The sequence below is a fragment of the Fusarium odoratissimum genome (assembly GCF_000260195.1).
Source record: "Fusarium odoratissimum NRRL 54006 unplaced genomic scaffold supercont1.26, whole genome shotgun sequence".
NCBI classification, from domain to species: domain Eukaryota; kingdom Fungi; phylum Ascomycota; class Sordariomycetes; order Hypocreales; family Nectriaceae; genus Fusarium; species Fusarium odoratissimum.
The window spans coordinates 307,247-326,753 of record NW_022158710.1 but is presented as its reverse complement, the minus strand read 5'-3'; the positions used below and the strand labels follow the sequence as shown (position 1 = coordinate 326,753).

General features: G+C 47.7%; 4 protein-coding genes and 1 non-coding gene across 5 annotated transcripts; 1 reads left to right on the top strand and 4 right to left on the bottom strand.

Moving 5' to 3' along the window:
* Positions 1–204: 204 nt before the first annotated feature.
* Positions 205–2,206, top strand: FOIG_12397 (uncharacterized protein). Its single transcript, XM_031213301.1, has 3 exons — positions 205–575; positions 632–897; positions 944–2,206. The coding sequence occupies exons 1-3, from the start codon at positions 488–490 to the stop codon at positions 1,412–1,414; spliced, it is 825 nt and encodes a 274-aa protein (XP_031057046.1). The 5' UTR covers positions 205–487; the 3' UTR covers positions 1,415–2,206.
* Positions 2,096–2,169, bottom strand: FOIG_12398. The gene has a single exon. It is a non-coding gene; the product is annotated as a tRNA-Val (tRNA).
* Positions 2,207–3,641: 1,435 nt separating the features above from the next.
* FOIG_12396 (uncharacterized protein) lies at positions 3,642–5,877 on the bottom strand (the record flags this gene model as incomplete). The annotated part of the gene is made up of 2 exons (XM_031213300.1): positions 3,642–5,402; positions 5,461–5,877. The coding sequence occupies 2 exons, from the start codon at positions 5,875–5,877 to the stop codon at positions 3,642–3,644; spliced, it is 2,178 nt and encodes a 725-aa protein (XP_031057045.1).
* A 54-nt stretch (positions 5,878–5,931) lies between these two features.
* FOIG_12395 (uncharacterized protein) lies at positions 5,932–7,483 on the bottom strand (the record flags this gene model as incomplete). The annotated part of the gene is made up of 6 exons (XM_031213299.1): positions 7,322–7,483; positions 7,072–7,259; positions 6,554–7,022; positions 6,420–6,504; positions 6,171–6,373; positions 5,932–6,121 (listed from the first exon to the last, which is right to left on the bottom strand). Exons 1-6 carry the CDS (start codon positions 7,441–7,443, stop codon positions 5,932–5,934), a joined length of 1,257 nt encoding a protein of 418 aa, XP_031057044.1. The 5' UTR covers positions 7,444–7,483.
* A 3,820-nt stretch (positions 7,484–11,303) lies between these two features.
* FOIG_12394 (uncharacterized protein) lies at positions 11,304–19,506 on the bottom strand (the record flags this gene model as incomplete). Its single annotated transcript, XM_031213298.1, has 11 exons — positions 11,304–11,518; positions 11,882–12,069; positions 12,177–12,468; positions 13,584–13,675; positions 14,424–14,535; positions 15,221–15,397; positions 15,785–15,924; positions 17,221–17,239; positions 17,306–17,390; positions 18,399–18,480; positions 19,496–19,506. 11 exons carry the CDS (start codon positions 19,504–19,506, stop codon positions 11,304–11,306), a joined length of 1,413 nt encoding a protein of 470 aa, XP_031057043.1.
* Between the last annotated feature and the right edge of the window lies 1 nt (position 19,507).

Here is a 19,507-nt window from a genome sequence, read left to right as displayed (position 1 = left end):
CACCCAACTACTGCACCATCCAACGGATCTGGAAAAGCCTCCTGTCTCATAGCAGTTCCCTCCGGCCGTTTTTTTCACTACAGCAACTCACTCACAAACTCTTGGCAGGGTTTTGTCCGTGCTATTGGTGATCTGATGCAAGGGGTGTGGAGATCCATGCCGTTGTTGGCGTATGCGTGGCTTGCGAGCAGGCCAACCCTGGTTGCTTAGTCGACGCTAGCCCTGCAATACGAGACCTGATCACCCATCGTCTGATCGATATAAACCGAGGTTTTGACAGGGGGAGGTTGGGAGCCCTCTTGAGTGCAGAGCAGCAAACTATTAAACCAGCCTTCACCAATTGCGAATTGACTCGAAAGTCATACTTACTATACCAACGTGCGTGAGAACATTAGAAAAAAAATTCATCCTTATTCTTCAAGTTTTTGTATAATTGTACATTACTGACAAGCCATCTGCTGTACCTTGTTACACGACACTAGCAAGAATGTTCTCCAAAGCCATCGCAGCCCTCGCCCTCGCGGCACCTCTTGTCTCAGCCCAAACATTCACAAAGTGTAACCCCATGACAGCCAGTAAGTCTCACCCCTTGTATCCCAACAACTCGGTACACTTGACTTACACAGCATAGCATGTCCTGCCGACCCTGCTTTTGGAAGAGATACTGTTCACTGTGACTTTACAAAGGGCGCTTGTGAAGCTTTTGCAGAGGATGCCGGTACTGCGCTTGAGCACAACGAAAATGGTGCTGTCTTTACAATTTCAGGTCCCAACCAGGCTCCTACAATTGCGACGGGCAAGTACATCTTTTTTGGCCGCGTGGATGTCGAGGTGCAGGCCTCTACGGGTGTAGGCATCTGCACTAGTGCTGTTCTTCAGTCTGATAACCTTGACGAGGTATGTCCACCACCGACTTGTATAGATCATCAACTAACAACCTCAGATTGACTGGGAATGGTTGGGCGGCGACAACGCACAGGTTCAGTCAAATTACTTTAGCAAGGGCGACGTTTCAACATATGATCGTGGTGAATTCCATCCCGTCGCAAACCCAACAGGCCAATTCCATCTCTACTCCATCGAGTGGACACCCTCCGCCATCAACTGGATGATCGACGACGTTGTCGTCCGAACTCTGCCCTATACCGATGCCACGGGCCCCAATGGCTATCCCCAAACCCCCATGCAGATCAAGCTCGGAACATGGACCGCTGGTTCTCCCGATGCTGCTCCTGGTACCATCGCCTGGGCCGGTGGTCTGGCCGACTACTCCCAGGGTCCCTTCAACGCTTACTACAAGAGCATCTCCATTGTCGACTACGCAGGTACCGATGCTCCCACGACTAGTAGCGTGCGAGAGTACCTCTTTGGCGATCACTCTGGATCTTGGAAGAGCATTCAGCAGATCAAGTAAGACGTGGTGATGATTCAAAATGCATGAAAGAGATGGGACTTTAATGAGGGTTTAATGAAAGAGGGGGGATACCACGGTTTATGAGCATTGCAGCATTTAATAGACGATAAACATAATTACGATCACTTCGAAAACTTCCTAACTTTCTTTATCTTTCCTGTTTCTTGTGACTGTCCTCTGATCATCTGATCATCTATGATCCAGACTGTGCGGAGGATGGCGACCCATCCGTTATGTGGGGCCGATCGAGGCATCATATCTTGACTTTCGAAATCCGAATACTCGAGCTGGGAAGCCAGTTAAATTCTCTACTTCGTTGTTTTATACTGTTACTGGTTTGTTGTCATGGTTTCCAACCTCCATCTCCGAGACTGACGTCCAAGCTCTACCCTGCCAGGGAGGCGAGAAAACTTGGGACCTTACCCTAAATGATGAAAAGACTTAGCTAACCTTAGGCAAGACTCAGTAAACTACAAGCCCAATTACTTTTAACACCTAAGGAGTCAGAAGTTTTCTTGTTCCTTGAGGTTTGCACAACACAACATCAATCATCCGCATATCAGAACGTCAAGTTTTCACGAGAGATTGGAGCTTTTTTACAACTTCCACTGCTTTAAAGGAACTTTATCTGAGATAATGCAAAAAAAGAAATGCTTCTCAGTCGTGCAGAGAGCAAAAGAGTGGTTCCGCCCGGGATCGAACCGGGGACCTTCTCGGTGTTAACGAGATGCCATAACCAACTAGACCACGGAACCGGTCTGTGATTGGATGATTGGTGCAGCGCCAGATGGGTGTCAAGTCACTACCAGTCTCATCTTGGTGGTGTGTTGTTTGAGGGAGCCTCTAACTTCAGGCTCGTGTCCAAGCTCTTGAGTCAGTTTCGTGACTGGTGTTTCTGCGTCTTCTTTAGTTGGTCATAGATAGAATCAAAGTGGCTAAAGAGACGCGAGAGTGATAGGGTCTTCCAGAAAATCAAAACCTTGCTCGTGGATATCAGTTTGTTCAAACACCGAAGCAAGTAGAAAGATATGCAAAGTTCCAACAGTTACTCCTTGGCATCGTGACGACAATGATTTCCATGGAAGCGAACTCGGGTTGATCCTGAGCAACAGGCAGAAGCTAGCCCGATGTCGCTCAACGTCGCTTGTGTAACAATAGGTAGTGGATCTGCTCCGAACCATCGACCCAGCGGCAAAGGGACACGGATTGATGTAATGGTAGAATTGATAGGCTCCCCGAGAGACCATTCATCTGTGTGTGGCCCCACTCGCTTCTACTTCTTCTGATCCACTCACTTATCTTGACGCGCTCTGAATGCTTCATCTTTGCTTTTTACTTGCGTCCTGTGGCACGGAAATCTAACTCTCACTGTTTTCTACCTACCTATGTTCTGTTTTGCTCAACATTCCCTTTGTCAAGTCGTACTATCGCCAAATATTTCTTCCATTCAGTGCAGGCTCTGAGGCAACGCATAGTGTCTGTCGTTGATGACCTGTGGCTGAGAGCATATAATCACCTCACTGAGCTTGTTGGTGAGTCTTATGCGAACTCAATAAGACACCTTGACTGACGTCTTTGGGAGTGTTTTCAGCGAAGCGCCAGTACGGAACAAGAAACTCAGCGTTCGTCTCGCAATTTGTTTGCCTCCATCTCTGAGGATTCGTGCCAATCAAAGCTGCTCGTAACAAAACAAAGATCCTCTCCGACGAAAGACGTAAAGTCTTGCACAAAACACTCCAAAGAAAATGTCTTCGCCCTCTCCAGACCAGCAGGATATAGAGTCCGTCTCCTCCGTCGACAGCTTTGACCCAGCTCCCACTCTGGCCTTCAAGAAAATTACCAGAGAAGAGGCGCTAGAGCAAACCAGCGAGCATATAGGCAAGATGTGCAAGTCGAAGTTTCTCGACAAACTCTTGAAGCCAGCAGTATCGAAGTGGCTGACCGAACCCACTCTTCGCGTTCTGGCTCCATTATTCTGCCAACTATTAATCTATTACTCTGCTAAAGCTCACGTAGTCAAGTTTGTGCTCTATATCGGCATCTGATGCTACAAAGTGACAAGTTCAATACACATGAGAGCGAGACCATAGTACCCAAGGTCAATGTTAATGCTCAATCAAATCACATCACATACCACGGGGACATTCTAAACGATTGAGCCATGTGTCACCTAACCATGGTGTGTATTGTAGTATTAGAAGAAAAAGATAAGACCCCCATCTCACTCCTATTCTTCCTCCACGGGAAGCGCCTCCTCTGAGGCCTCTGTCGCCTTGATCTCTTCCTCCTTGACCTCTTCCTCCTTGCCCTTGCCCCTGTCCTTGATCTTGTTCTTAACGACGACGCGAGCAACCCGGCCGCTATCATGAAGTCCTTTGTAGAACTTGCGCAGCTCAGGGGCCTTGATGATGGCCTTGGCACCACCAATGGTGATGACCTCGAAGGTAGGCTCCTTCTCCTTGCCCTTCTTGCCCTTCTTCTCAACGACCTTGGGAACAGCATCGGCAACATGGATGTTACCGACCAGAACGAGCCCACTCTTTGCTCGGGTGAGCATGACATTGAGTCGTTGCGGGTCAGCCGTGAAGCCAGGACCCGAGGCTTCGTCTGTACCAACAACTGCAACAACGAGGTCGTTCTCTTGGCCCTGGGACGAGTCGATGGTTGCAGCCCTAGGCAGCTTTTCCAAAGCAGTCGCATACTTAGACCGTCTTCGTACCCCGTTGATGAGGTTAACGTTGGCCGGGTATGGGGCGATTACCGAGATGCGGGCGGGATCGATCTTCTTGTCGACGACCAAATCCAGGATGAAGTCCAGGGCAACTTCGACCTGACCAAAGCTCCACTTGGCCCCGGACGTCATGTCCCTGATGACCCTTGCGCCTTCGCAATGGATGAAGATGGGCGTTAGGGTGCCCGATGCTGAAGCGGCGAGGTCTGGGTACCGGGCCCGCGTAAAAGACTCAAGATCATGACCGATCTTGAACTCGGAGAAGGTGATGCTCCGCGACTCGTCGTACACGAACGGGACATCAGGATAAATGACACTTGAGACGGTGTCAAACATGCCCTGGGCCATGCGAAGCTGCATCTTGAGCCGGTATGTTGGTATACCGGAACCTTGGAGGTACTCAAGAGCCGAGATCTTGCCATCAAGGCCAAACCGGTTGATAAACTCCGGCGGGCTGTTCTTGTCCTTCTTGGGCCAGGTATCGTTCAGCATTATGACCGCGGGCGGGAGTTGCTTAGGGTCGCCAAATACGAAACAAGGCGACAGGGTATTGCCCCAGACACAGAGGAGGTCGGCTCTCGTCATATTGGCTGCTTCGTCGACCGCAACAGCGCCTGCCCTCAGCTTGAACCCGTGGACACGCTTATCGTTCTCCGAGGCGGCAGGCGTTGCACAGAGGATATCGGCAACACGTGGGAAGTCCTTGAGATAGCCGTTGGCCGACTCCATACAGTCGCTAAATTCCTTGCTCCTTAAGAAGTCCTTCCAGGACATCTCTCTTGTTGCGACAGCCCGGAGAGCAAAGAGGCCGTCGTCCTTGTCGATAGCCTGCTGCCAGCGATGCAGGATTGCGGCATCGTCTTGATGGAGGGGCCTGACCGCAGGCGAACGAAGCAGGATAAGGAGCCAGTAGGTGCTCGACTGCTGTAGTCTCCAAGGAGACAGACGGCGTCCTTTTAGGACGGGAGCTGCACCATCACCCAGCGAGGTATCCTCCAGAATGGAACGGAAGGCTTCCTCCTCGTGCTTGTCCTTGTAGCAACGAACAACCAGCCGACGACGGACGCGCTCAGTTGGGCCGCCGACCTGCTTGCCTACATTGCATCGCTCGGTAACTGCACGACTTCGTAGGTCGATTCGGACAGCGACGTTGTTGACAGCGACGTTCGTGGGCGCTGAGCAGAAGACTCGGCCGTACTGCGACTGCATTGCAAGGATAGCAGCAGCTCCAGCGGTGGTCTTGCCAAAACCTGGGCCCTAATTGTTACATTAGCTCTCTGACAATGATTGAGTTGATTTGAGCGTAACTACTTACGGCGGTGATGATGCCAAGACCAAGAGGGCGGTTCTCGAGATAATAGCGGAAACGATCTCGATCTTGGGGAAGTGCCTCGTCGACGATGGCGTTGGCATAAGCCTCATCGGCATCCTCCAAGAAGTTGACGACCGGTAGCGAACGCAGAGTTGGCGCAGCGTCCTCAATTGTCATAGCCTCTAGAGCCTCTTCGATCGGCCGAGGAGCAGGCTTGGACATCCACTCGTAGAATCCCTCGCCACGGAGGAGGGCGCGGTGCAAGGCCATCCAGTCGCGCACTTGGGAGAGGACGAACTTCTGCTGGTCTGTCATATCCTTCTCGTCCATCATGGACTTCGTGTTATCGGGATCGCAGGGCAGACCGAACTCAGCGAAGTTGGTAGGATCGGCAGAGGGCAGGAAGAGGTTGGCAGCCATCACCTTTCGCTTATGATCCTTAAGGATCGGGTCAAACTGGATAGTGATGCAATTCTATTGCTTACTGTCCTCCTTGTACGCCTTGTTGGCAGCAGCTCGATCACCGAAACTCTTGATGACATAAGAGGGATCGGCCTCCTTCTCGAAAGGCGGTCGGTAGACACGAACGACCAACTCGAAAGCCTCTGTAGGATGATCATTGAGCTCCGGTATGCCGTTGGGGCGTGACATGATCTTTCCTTCCCTGTGAATTGTAAGTCTTGGGAAGCTGAATGTTGCAATAGGATACATACCAGACATCGTGATGGGCTTCATTCTCCGGCGAGTTGAAGAGGCGGATTTTGGGGAACTCGTCCTTCGACAGACGACGCCATGCAGCGTCGATACTCTTGCGAGTCTCCATGGTCATAGCGATGATGACGAGAAAGGAGGAAGACCTCTCAATGTTACCATTAGGAGGGGTAACGAAGTATGCTGGAAGCCGCATCTCGGCGATCTAATCTCAGGTCAGCATGGAATATCAATCATAGTAAGCAACATACCTCCTCGCGTCTGTCATTGAGCCACATAACATCCTGCGCAGTGCCCTGTACGACAGCCGTGACGTGGCTGAGGTCATTCGGGTGCCTGTACTGCGGTTAGTATGCGGGTAGAATCTGCTGAATTATATACATACCAGAATTGACCCCCGAACTGGCGGCCTTTGATCGACCTCGCCTCCTGACCCAAGCGATTCTCGTCCCAGGACTGATCTTCGCTGTACGGATAGCGGAAGACAGGACCCAACGTCTCAACACCGAAAGCCTCAACAACATCACTTGGTCGCTGTGGCACAAGGAACGTGAATGTGTCCTGGCGGAGGAAACTCTGCAGGTCGACACCGTCGGCGATCGGCATGTTATCGTTGACCCATCCGTTTACCTCAGCATCGGAGCTAAGGAAGGGGACACCAAAGCCGACGATCGTTGCCGCAGTCTTGGTGCTAACCGTGACGAGAGACTGCTTGTGGTTCTTGTTGCGCCCTGGGAATCTCGCGAGAAGCGACTCGGAAGCGTCTTCAGCACTCAACTTCAGGCCATCACGAGGGAATTTGACCCAGATAGAGTGCACATCGGAGGCCACGGGGCGACGATATTGGAAATCAACTGGAAATCCGTTAGTGAATACAAGTAATACGGAATAATTCCTCCATACCAGCGTGTTTGACACCAAAGCCCAGGTTCTCGTTGTCGATTTGGCCCTGACCGATTGGGAAAGTGACTTCAAAGCCAAGCCAACTGCTTTCGTCTTCTCGTCTTACTGCAAAGAACTTGGCGCCGAGCTTGCGCGATGTGCCATATGTCTTATTGCTGCTTGCGATGACAGACCCAAGGAGACCGGAGCTGCTCAGTTTTGTCGTTAGTAAATCAATTAGAACTTCTCATTTATTAGAGTGAGGACTTACAACACGACGCACTCCTTTGAGGAGGAGCGGAGGGGAGCGGGAGCAGGAGTGGGAGAGGGAATGGAAGTCTTTCCCTTCTTCTGGCCTGAGGCCGAAGATCCAACCTTCTGTTGCTGTGACATGGCGACTGATGGTGGTGGTGATGGTGGTGGTGATGGTGGTGGTGATGGTGGTGGTGATGGTGGTGGTGGTGGTGATGGTGGTGGTGGTGATGGTGGAGGAGGTTGATGGTGGTAGTGAAGGTAAGGGAGAGCTTCAGAATGGACAGGACCGAGTACAGAACGGTGCTCTAGGAGCTATCGTGACAAGGAATCCTAAACCAAATCTTCAGTCACCGAAAACCGTTCACTGGCAGCTCTACGCTTGCCGTCCCGGCTTCTTCTACAACAACGGCACTTCGGTTTCAACCTAAGGCGTGTGTACCGAAGCACGACAGAACGGTCCTCTAGGAGCTACCGTCACCAGGGGATCCACGTCAGCGAAGCAGTGCAAAATCCACCGTTCTGACTAGTTTCGAGCTTGACCACGCCGGACGAAAAGAGAGCAGGATGATAGACACAAGGCCTATCGCGAGAAAGAAGCTGGATCGTCGTTGTCACCGCACGCAGTGACTGTCTACAGAAAGGTTGGATGCTGAAGAGAAGAAAAAGAAAAGAGAGAAAACGCGAGAGGCACAGAAGATATATCATGCCAAAGCGGGGTATAGCTTAGCGCGCTTCTATTGTTTACTTTACGTGACTCACGTGTTGTGATTCATGTGTGCATATCTGATATTGTTTGCCGGCTGCCTGGCACTGGCAGCTCGTCAATCAACCTCGCATTGCTTCTGTGTATAGAAACATCCTGTTGCACTGGGGGCCGCTACGCTCTTAGACTCTAGGTTCTTATCTCAGATGGAAATTGTCTCTCGATTTACCACAATCAGGCAAATGCCAAACTCAACTCAGACTTGTTGTGATCAATTAGCTCTTTTCAAATTTAATCGAATTTGAATCAAAAGACACCGAGTTTGCTCGAGTAAATGACAAGATCTTGGAATTTCATTTGACTTTTGCTTGTTGTGTTTGTTTCAGTTTCCCTTAGTTGAAAGCTCAAATCTCAAGCTCTAGTCTCAACCTGAATAGCTAACTCTCTCTTCACAGTATCCGAAATGTGTTTAGTGCTAGAAGGATATGGCTCCAATATTTGTGTCTCATTCCATGTCGATGTTTGGACAAGAGCAAAGTCATGTGATTTAAATCAAGTTCACAAATCTTTCTCAAGTTGCTAGGCCACATTACAGTCACAAGTAATCACTCGGACTGCCATGCGAGTTGTCAGTACTCCTCCCTAGGTGTACTCTGAAGCTATATGGTCAAATCAGTAGCAACACGACAAAATTTGTAAGAAGCAAAAGTAAAAATCAAACACTCCCCAGGACGGGCCTCGCTAGTATCAACGCCACACCCCAGTTCACTCTACAATAGACCTCTCTGCTAAGGGGCTTATAGGTTGTCGGTATGTTGACCCATCACACCAACTGGGGTTTCATTGTTACATACGAGATTGATATGGTATGCTATCTTCCCTGTCTCTCTATGGTCTCATATGCACACAGTCATGGACATTGCACAATCTCACTTCTCTTGCAGCTTCTGATGCTTGGACTATGGAAAAGTATCAGGTTGTTGGAAACGTCAAGAACATTTGTATTTTATCACTATATTGATAATATGTCATTATATCAGGGGCAACGTCTGTCTGCCTATTATATTATGTTCTTGCTTATGTTAACAAATCAATTTGACACTTTATGCGACTTCGCATGGACTGGACCAAAAAAGATGGCATGTTGAGTCGCTAACACAAATTGGTCAGGCTTGGTATAATGTCTAAGTTGCGAGCCAGATGTGTTATTTGCAGTAAGGACTTGTGGCTGAGAGCTTATATCAGCACAGAGAACTTAGAGTTGCAACCACTACAAAACTAGCCTCTACCAGGATTCACTTGCATGCAATCCCAAGACCCGAGGGAGTCATGAATCGTGACCTTCGTGGACTTTGCTCCGGGCTCCATACTAATATCGGTGGTAGGTGGCCGCAGACCAGTCGTTGTAGAGGAGCCTCAACTGTCTATTACTGAGTATTTTGGGCAGGGTTACTTCTCTGCTCTATTCAGTTTGCTCGCTGGATTGATCTTCGTAGGCGAAAGAGCTCCTCGCTTCGACGAGCTCATCGATGTTCGAATGTTGCAAGATACCTTGAACGGCAGGGCCTCGGGATGCTTGAGTCTGTGGATTATCTGGGATGAAGGATGCTTTTATGTCGGGGTCAACTTTGATCATTGCGCTTTGATCTTGAGTCGAAGCAGTAGTCTGGATCAGGTTGTTCTCGTTGCCACTCTGTCGACAGGGACATGTGTTTCAAAGATTCCTGAACCATGGCTCAATGCACAGTCACTGAGCGTGATAACTTAGTGTGCTCCTTCCTCAGCCTTAATGGTGGCCAATTTTGACAAGATCCACTAGTCTACTCTGTCAATGACTCCTCGTTTTGTCAATACCGCGAGAACTCCTCTGACTCATATCAAAGTCAAGACCCTCGGACACCACCTGTTCACAAGGGAAAGCGAGCTCCGCTGTCAGTGGGATGGATGAGCTCTTTTCATAGCTTTGGGACCGAGATACGTAGGATTCAGGTCGCTCTAAAGGAGTGTGGCAGGTAATCGATTTGTCCTGTTGGCCAAGACTTGAAGGCGGTTTGGATGAAGAGAGCTTCGCTATCTCAAATCGGTGGAAAGGATAAACCTTTTCAGATTGCTTTGGGGCAAGGAGGAGCCGGATCCTTGTAAATGAATTTGCCAGGCAATCGATATGCGCTGGCAATGTTAACGTGGGGAAGTGGCTTGCGAAGTCGGTTTGCTCGAGGCTCTTCGGGTGGCTTTGGGACTGGGACGAGGAGCCAGATCGTTGTACAAGAGCTTGTCAGGTAATCGATTTGCACTATAGGCCAAGCTTTTATCTATTCTGCGTTGTTTGATGACAGTGCCTTTCTCGTGTCCGCTTACTCCTTGCCTTCCCTCTTGTATTCATCGGCAGACCATTCAAAGCGTTCATCCTGTCAATATTGCCATCATGACCCAGGGCATGGAGTATAGATAAATTTTAAAGCATCAAAGCAACTCTAAGTGATCAGGCTACACATCTATTTATTTATTGGGGTATAAACTTAAGCGGCTGCCAGTATTTCTGTCGCTTCAGCACCAATTCTCTCATTCCACTGTAGAAAAGACATCTTACCTAAGAATTATCCCAGAAGGAATTCACGAATCAACCAAAAGCGCCACCTATACAAATAAAATTGAATTTAGAGCATAGCAACAGTCGAGAAGTTAATCTCGAGTTGATGTAACATATGAAGACAGCCTTCTGCACTCGATGATTTGGAAGCATCATTCTGGCCAGGCTGTTGACAGACTGGAAAACCTTTTGTTCAGCGTTCTACGTAGGCCAAGTATTACTTCTTGGCTATATCATCTGTGCAAAACGGTTCTCAAAACTCAATTCAGGCAACATATCAGCCGTAGTTACGCGATGCTCGATGATTTTGGCACTTCAGGGGCGCTTGGTTGACTTCATCTAATTGTTGGCATCTTAATGAAGTATGAACCAGGATCTGATTCACGGCTGCAATATGCGACTCATCGTTATCGAAGGAGTAAGTCACGAGGAACTGATACCATTGACCTCCTTAAGCTGCTTCAAGTACTTGCCCTCTCCCAAGAAGTAGTTTACGCCATAATCGTAAGCAAACCTGGGCACCAAGCTCTCCACGCTCCATTGCCTCATCAGCGCTTCATCAGGAAAGGCAACAAGCAAGGTAATGCACAGAACTCTTAGGGGACCGGTTTAAAGGATGCGACCCTGGTTAGGCAAAAGTGGTGCAGCACCAGTAGGAGGAAGACCACCGGCAACATTCTGGTGATAATATCCAGGAGTATCACATCATCGATGATCGGGGCCCAATATGGACACTTGACTACTTCTGGCACCGTTCGCAAGCTTGGTGTCACTCCAACTCGTAGGACATTCGATCTTGGGGCACTTGGTGGTATCCTCATCGCTTGCACCTGTAGGTGTCGCCGTTCTGGTCACTTGAAAAAGAAAAACATCATCCTCGGGGTCTGAAGCCTGAATGTGGAGAATGGCGTTATGGCGGCCTTGATGTAATTGTGCTCGGGCTTGTGGTAGAGAATATCTCACAGGACTTTTGACCAGGGACGGCGAGCAGGGGCGTGCGTGTTGTTAAAGTGCTTTTGGAACTTTCAACCGTTACGAGTAGCAGATATGACAATTTCGAGGTCTAGGCGGCATGTAAAAATCTGCTTTAGCAGAGCCATGAGGATGTCGGTCGCGAGAGTACGTTCATGAGCCTCATTATGAATAATACAGCTGTAGCAAGACATTTCCTGGTCGTGCAGGCCCTGAGTCGGCCAGGGCTCACGGCAGCATCTGGTTGATTTCTCGACTGTCCGTCGAGGTGGTTAGTAATTGAAATCAGGGAAGATATCAACTCTACTTACTCGGATCACACTTGACGAAGCCATTGTCCTTACTCGAAGTAGGAAACGAAAGGTCGATAAAGAACCCGATATATGATTCTTGGTCGGGCGCTCTCATATCGACCAACTGCATGGAGACATTTTCCGAGGAGATGCCTAGATCCTGGCCACCAAAGAAATTATCAACTGCTTCCAGGGCGCAAATTAGTCTGAGTTTGGCGGAGGTTGTCGTTTGAGATATAATATGATGTTTAATGACAAGCAGAGGGGAGGTGATGGAGGGGAGTGGATCGCTTTGAGGCTTTCTACTACCGACCGAACGGGGGTAGGCTGATAAAGTGAGACAGTGCAGGGCCATGAGGATACCGGTAACCGATCGGATGTGAATCGTTGAGGGATACTAGCACAACCGGATAGACATAGTCTCTTGCAGCCGCATGTGGAACTGCCCTTGATGTTGGTGTCGTAGGTATGAGTGCTGCCGAGATCTTCGTCGTTATCGAAGAAGGTGTACTCAAGCTGATCTTCCTCGAGCTCTTCGGTGATGTTGTCGTGGAGCTCCAGGTACATGGACCACTCGGGTAATTCTTCCTTTTTCTCGTTGCTGGCTATATTAAATGGAGTCTCGGTCGCGTTCAGAGAGCGTTTCTGAAGCTGTTAGGAGCTGGGCTTTTGCCGCGATGGTGTCGCTGGTGCTGGTGCTGGTGGGAAAGATGGGGTCTTCAGACTGTCTAGGGACCGGGTGGAAAGATGCGGTCTTCTGATTGTTTAGTTAGTAAACTTTAATAGTAGTATAGTATTCAGAGCGCTCATCTCACTGGTTTCTTGCTCTATGGAGGCTAAGCTTAAAGGTCACCCTAAAATCGGGTATAGGCTGCCGGGACCGAGTGGAGATGGGTGTTGTTGGAGATAAGGGTGGGTGATGATGAAAAGAAGGAGAGCTTTGGCTTGTATCTGGACATGGTTTATGGCTTTGCTGTATGAACGGCGAGGTTATCAAGAGAGGCATAGAGGGACGAATGAGAGAAGTCCAAGATAAAATGTTGATGTTGGGGTGGGGGTGGGGTTAAGAAATACAGGATTCCGGATTGGAGATCCTGTGGCCTGTGTGGATTGACTCAATCTAATCTCTTGCTTGTTCTGCCGATCCTTGCGGGAGGGGGTTCAACTGCTGTCTACTGGCGAGGGGTGAGCAAGTGGCATTTTTGGGTATTTCCCTTTATATTAATTCTCGAGATTCCATTTTGCAGTTAGCATGGTATTGGTAGGAGTGGATTGAGGTAAGGCTAAGTTCTCTGTGCTGATTTAAGCTCTCAGCCACAAGTCTCAATTGCAAATAACACATCTAAGGTAAGGCATGTAATTAAGCATTAACTGTTGGCTATATTAGCTTTAACGTGGAGGGAGGTCTGTTAAATTCCAGGATCGTGCAGCGATTCGAACATCAGCCCCATGGTCTCTACCGTCATCTTTGAGAAGATTGACAGACTGGTGAGTCAAACCGGTTGCATTAGCCACTAGTACTCAGATTTCTCCTGTGGCTCCTATCTCATCGGTGGCCGAGTGCAGGGATACCATCGCATCCCAGAAACCTTCGCCGCGTGGAATACTTTCAAAGTCTCTCGACCAATGCCTCGTGGTCGCGTTTTATTGCTGTTGGGTCGCTCAAGTAGTGTCTTACTCCACTTTTATCAACGACAGGAGACAGGTGAATAACGCCCACAGCCCCCCACTTCAACCTCAGTCTCAAACCCATTCAGAATTTTCTTCCTCTCCTTGCAAATCTCAAAAACATTAACGTTTATAATCGCAATACTATAAGTAATCATTTAATCCAATCCCTCTAAAATTTCTAACCACGCCAGTTATCCATCTCTAGTCGCCAAGCTATCAGCGCCGCCACACAGGCAGGCCTAGAGAAGCATATTAAGCATACTATAAAAAAACTATCACTAAACATAAGACAAAGATAAGAATACTTTAACACCTATAGTCATTATAAGGATATTTAGAAGATTTGCCTTCGGCGCTTAAGAAAGCCCTTATAAGAATAGAGGTTAAGGATATCTTGCACCACGACGACTAGAAATATCTGAGAAACGAAATCACAGACATAAAACTATATACCGCGGTTTTAAAGTAAGCGGGCTTTATAGCAACAACGCGATAACGCGACACGCCGGTGGCCGCATAAGGCAGCGAAGCAAGCGGACTTCATAGCGACAACGCCGATGGCCGCATAAGGCCGTATGAAATGAGAAACAGCGACGGACCAAGCAAGAGGAAGATAGGTGCATGGTTGGCCATATGAAATGTGATACTTATCCTAGATTCCTACCCTCGTGCAGTCTCTTCGTGGTGACATGTAAGCTCTCCAGAACACAGAGCGTCACTTGGAGTTTTCATTCTCCTAGGAGGGGGTGCATCGTGTAGATCCTCCACTAAGATGAACTGAAGTGAAACACAATAAAGACTTTGGTAAAAGCTCCCTCATGTTCTCCTAAGTTCATCTCAAGTTAGAAAAAACCTATCTAACATAGCATAAAGCAGCACTAAAACTAACTTAATTGGGAGGATTCCGTCGTGCTTGTTCTTCTTCTTCTTTTCTTTCTTGCCCTTGCCTGGCTTTCGATTACCATTCTTACCGGTTCCTTCGGTAGTACCGCGTGCCTCAGCTGCATTAGCATCGTTTATAGTATTATTAGATATATACTTCTGAGTTAGTGCATATATAGAATACTTTCGACTTATTAGCAGGGCAACTATAAAATAAGAAGCACCTATAAGGCAAGGCTGTTACTTAGGTACCCCTACTATTGAAGTCAGAAATAAGAACATGCGATTCTTTTAACGTAATAAGGCTTATATTCGTTGCGCTAGATTATTACTTAACTAGCCGGTGTTTTCGGGAAGGTTATTTGCATATATGGTAGGCCTGTCTTTTGAAGTTTGGGTTTCCAGATTAGTATTTGTGTAGGATCAAGGTTTGCGCTAGAGGACTTATGCGCCAAAGCGGAATTAAGAATTATAAGTTCACGGATTTACCATAAAGAACAAGGAAATAATATATAAGTAGAGGTGGCAAGTATTATAAAGAGAGAGGCAAGAAGGGAGAGAAAAGTGCAAAGGCCTGTGTTATTAAGGAAGGAGCTATAGTGCTGTAAATCTTTGCCTTTAGATGTTGGCGACCTGAAGTAAGAGAATATCTAGCTATAGGTTAAAAAAGGGGCCAAGAGTAGAGACTATCTAATCTAAAGGTCTACGAAATCTACACTAGGTTCACATAAGTTTAGATAAAATTTACCTAAGCAATTATATAACTTATAATTAAGGTTAAAAGTATTCTTGCTATCCCCTAACTAGGCAACACGTTGGTATATGTTTTATTTCGAAGCTCTAAAATGCCGTTGGTAGGTCGGGCCGGTTTGATGGTACAGCAGATGCCGCCAAGGACAGGTTGCTCGATTTCAGGAGCATTGTGGCTTCGCAGGCCCTTAGAGTCGTAGTATTCTCTTGCTTCCGACTCTTCCCATGGTCCTATTAACATTGTAACGCTCAAATATTCTTGACACACAAGGCTTCTAACCAAGTGTCAGGCATAGACTCCCTGGGAGGCACTGGATTCGTGGTTGCCGCCTGTTGCGGTCGTTGCATCCGATTATTGCTCAGCTTTCCGTTGTTCCTTGTCCTGTGCCCCAGGCTAAGAATATTGTTATTAGCTGGTGGTGCAGTGCGGCAGGTTTGGGCTGACCTGTCGACTCTCAAGTTGGTAACCGTCTGTCAGGCGATGCATCGCGGCAAGTTCGGCCTCATAAGTGTTGGAAAACGTATCCTATGCAATGAAGATGTTTTTCTGATATGTTTGGTCCAAGGTTAGGCTTTCAAAATTATCGAATGTCGAGGCTGCTTTCATTTGTGACTGACCTGCCAACTCAGATATTCTGGGACATGAGTCATATGATAAGTCTGTTGCTGTTCCCTGGCCCTGTGTCCAGGCGTAGACTCCTTGAGGCTGATTATTGCTCGGTTTCTCACTGTTTTTCATCTTGTACGGCCGCCTAAACCTGCCTCAAGTTAGAAAAATACTCTTCTAAGTTAATAATATCGTAAGGCTAAAACCAACCTAAATGAGGATTCAATCATGCTTCAAAGCTCTCCTGGATTAATGAAGTCCATGAAAGAACTCCTGTCGGAGTAGACCCGTGAAGCTTTCCTCGCAGTTCTAGATTCGTCTTGGTGGAGAAGATGTAGATTTTTGTTGTGAAAGGTATTGACAGTAGGCAAGGAAGTGAAAGATGTGTGTTAAGTGCATGGACATGAGGAAGATGTGATGGAGAAAATGCGTAATGGTCTAGTGTGGGCAGTCGCGAGGAAACTAATGTCAGAGTTAGTGCTGTTATCAATAGAAGGGGCTGATCACCTCCGAATGAAGTCGGATGGCATTACATAAGTGACGTATTGATGGGACCATATCTTCAGCGATCGATTTAGATGTAAAGCATGAAAAGGGATGCAAACTCGATGAAGAGTGGTAGTTGTTGTCTTGGATGCCGATGTAGTAAAATAAAGCTGGAGTACTTGAGAAAAGCGAGGTTGCGGCTAAACCAAGGTAAAATGCGCGCACTTCCCGTGTTGTACAAAGCGCAGATTATTCACAACAAGGGCTGCTCACAGCGGAACGAGGGCTTATGTAGGTAAACTTAGTCTAAGCTTGTGCAAATTTAGTGTAGATTTAGTTGACCTGTCAGTCCATGGCCAGAAGTCCTCCTGCTTCTCGGGTCGCCAACATCTAAAGCGCCGTGGTTCTACAGCAACAGCAACGGCACATCTCATCAGTCGCGACAAGTACGAGCCCCATAAAACTCTCTCTAAGCTTAGGTTAAGATTATTCTAAATTACTCTAAAATCCTCAAATATTAGAAAAGCATTATCTATAACTATAAGAGCAGCATAATATTCTCTTGATTCTGACTGATGCTTTCTGTAGTCAGGGTAAGTGCGAGGATAGGCTGTCCAACACACATTTGCTCATCGCTGACAGCAAGCCTGATCGGAAACCTTGATTCATGAACCTAAGAAAGATAATCTTTAGCTGAGTTTATGATAAACTTCAGGCAATTCTTATATACCTGATCTAAATATTGCATAAGACGTAAACATTCGCGTTGACAGTATAGATGCCTAGATCTTCGATGCCCTCGGTTGATTGGCATTGTTGTGTTTAAGCTGGAAGCAATATCGATAAACCGGACTATTAATCGCTCCCCGTCCCTTGGCCCTTCCCAGAAGGCTAAGACGCAGCTGCTCAGAATAAGGTCTTATCTCAAGCCCTTTCTTCAGGGCATCGCATGCATCGTCACCTTTCACGAAAGGGCAGGTCTAGGTGGGTCAGCCGCCAGAAAAGCCGGTGCGTCGGTGAAGGGTCTCAGGTAGAGCCAGACTTACTCAATAACGTATCCATAGGCGCTAGGTGTTTGCATACTTCCATGCCTCGGATCTTGTGGTTGATCTCAGCGTTGGTGGTCTCAGCCTGGAGAGTGAAAGTCTGTCGGTGAAGGATCTCTGGTAAAGAAATGATTTCATTAATTAGGTTACGCTGGTTAACCCAACTGTCCACAGTCTCATTCACCCTATGAAGGGGAGGACCAAAGTCAAACCTGGCGAGCGTGGTGCTTGGCCCAGCTGTCCAGTCTCATCCATCCTATAAAAGGGGAGATCGAAATCAAACCCGGTGACAAGGGTGCTCGAACCGGAAGCAACACTGATCTGTAGGGCTCTGTATCTGCTGTTCACCTCAGCCAGGTGACTTTGTACATGACTGGACGGTCGCCAAATGGAAGCTTACGGCATTGAAGGTGAAGTAGCGAAGCAGCTCAATTGCGATGTGGTGTAGCGTCGATACGCTTCACATCACTTCCTGTCGACTGATGTAGAAGCAAAGAGAATTGTGATGAAAAAAATGAATCCCTGTGTTGAAGGTCGAAATATCAGAGGGGCGATCGTGAAGAAGAAGGCTAACGATGCTGGGAGGGTTCATGGGAAGCGCTAAAGAAGTAGGCGTGCCAGGTGCAGTAGCCACAAGTAATTCTAAGGCTTCTACCAGCGGCAAGGTCTATTTGCTGTGGTTCAAGTTGACCTTATGGATAAGGTCTAAAAGGCAGATGATATTATGGTTCCCTCGTGCTTGAGAGCTTGCTTGTCGGCAGCCTGACGGGTGTGTGGTGTGCGATAGGAGACACAGATTAGCGATGAACATGAAAGGAGAGAGGTGAAAGACTTCGAGGAGGGCAAGATGGGTGATTATCTCATCGGGGCAGTTCGGTGGAGTCACTTGCAGCTTTTGAGGTGTCTGTGGTTCTCGGAAGCGGCTCGACGATGCAGTGCCGTGAAGTGCGGGCCTGTGCCAACAGAGTCTCTATGAGGGAGAGAAAGTTAACAGCAGTTTGTGATGTTAAGCCTATATCAGTTCAATTAATCTGCATTTCTTTCACCTTCGGGCCCGCAACTGCCGGAGTGGTTAATCTCCTGCTTTGCTTACCGCACCCTTAGGGGGCTGGTTTAACCCCTCGTTCACGAGGGGTAGCACGTGGTGAGTGCGATCAGTCCATCTATCTGCTCGTCTCGTTAGAGTCAGCGAGGGAGTTACAGTTGTATTTTTTTGTTATATTTACCCCTGACTGGGGGTTTCCTTTTTGCATTTCTTGTCATATGACAGACATACTTACATGGGTAGATTATCTGCGCTGGATCTTCTGTTGCATTACATGGTTACCACAAAGGCTCTGATGCTAATACAGATAGATGTTATTTTACTCTAGAGAGTAAGATAAATAACTGCTCGCGCACTTTGAGATAAAGCTCAGAATTTCTTCCTAGAACACCGTTCTGTTGTTATACACGGATTCGCCGGCAAAGGTTGAAAGTTCGAGTCTTTCATCGGGGGTTGGTTTCTCCTCCTGCACTTTTACACAAAGATGTCAATCCTGAGTCTCAACAATTTGACTCGACCCCGGTTGGTGTAATTAGCTAGCACATTTTTCATTGACCGCGAACAACGGTTGTTCTTATAAGCGCCGTTCGTCAAAACTGTCGAAGGCTGTAGGTTCAAGCCCTGCACTGGGGGATTCTCTTTTTGCAGTTCTGGGAAACATCATGCCCCACCATGGTTGCGCAGTGACCATAAACCCAACTGCTGCCATCCCAGCTGCTACGAATGCGGGTATCATGTATATAAAGGTAGCGAAATTCCGTTTTTAAGACGAAAAGCCCCCAGTCCAATTCCTTTAATTCTTTCTTAGGGAGACCTATTTTCTCGTCAGTCTAGCCATTCAGCTCATCGCTTAGCTTAAATACTACTTAATCGGAAGAACATCCCGCTTCAATTACTAATAAATGGCGTTCTGCTATTTGGAGCTCTACTGAGAACAAATCATTTATACACTTCTTTCTAGCATGCCTTGGCTTTCCTTAACAGCTTTTTTAATACCTCTGCGGATAGATAGCAGAACCCTCTGAGTACAAGACTAAGCTCTGCTTCTTTGTTATTAACTAGCTTAAGAAAGCCTTAATAAATCAGCCAGCCGACTTTTTAGGCTATATAAACTGACCAGGCTGACAGACTCATAGTCTTCGTACCTATAACCCATC

Excerpts from the sequence above, each read along its gene's own strand:
- FOIG_12397 (XM_031213301.1), top strand. The coding sequence starts at position 488 with ATGTTCTCCAAAGCCATCGCAGCCCTCGCCCTCGCGGCACCTCTTGTC. Across the intron at positions 576-631 it reads GTGTAACCCCATGACAGCCA|CATGTCCTGCCGACCCTGCT; the intron begins GTAAGTCTCACC and ends TACACAGCATAG. Across the intron at positions 898-943 it reads AGTCTGATAACCTTGACGAG|ATTGACTGGGAATGGTTGGG; the intron begins GTATGTCCACCA and ends TAACAACCTCAG.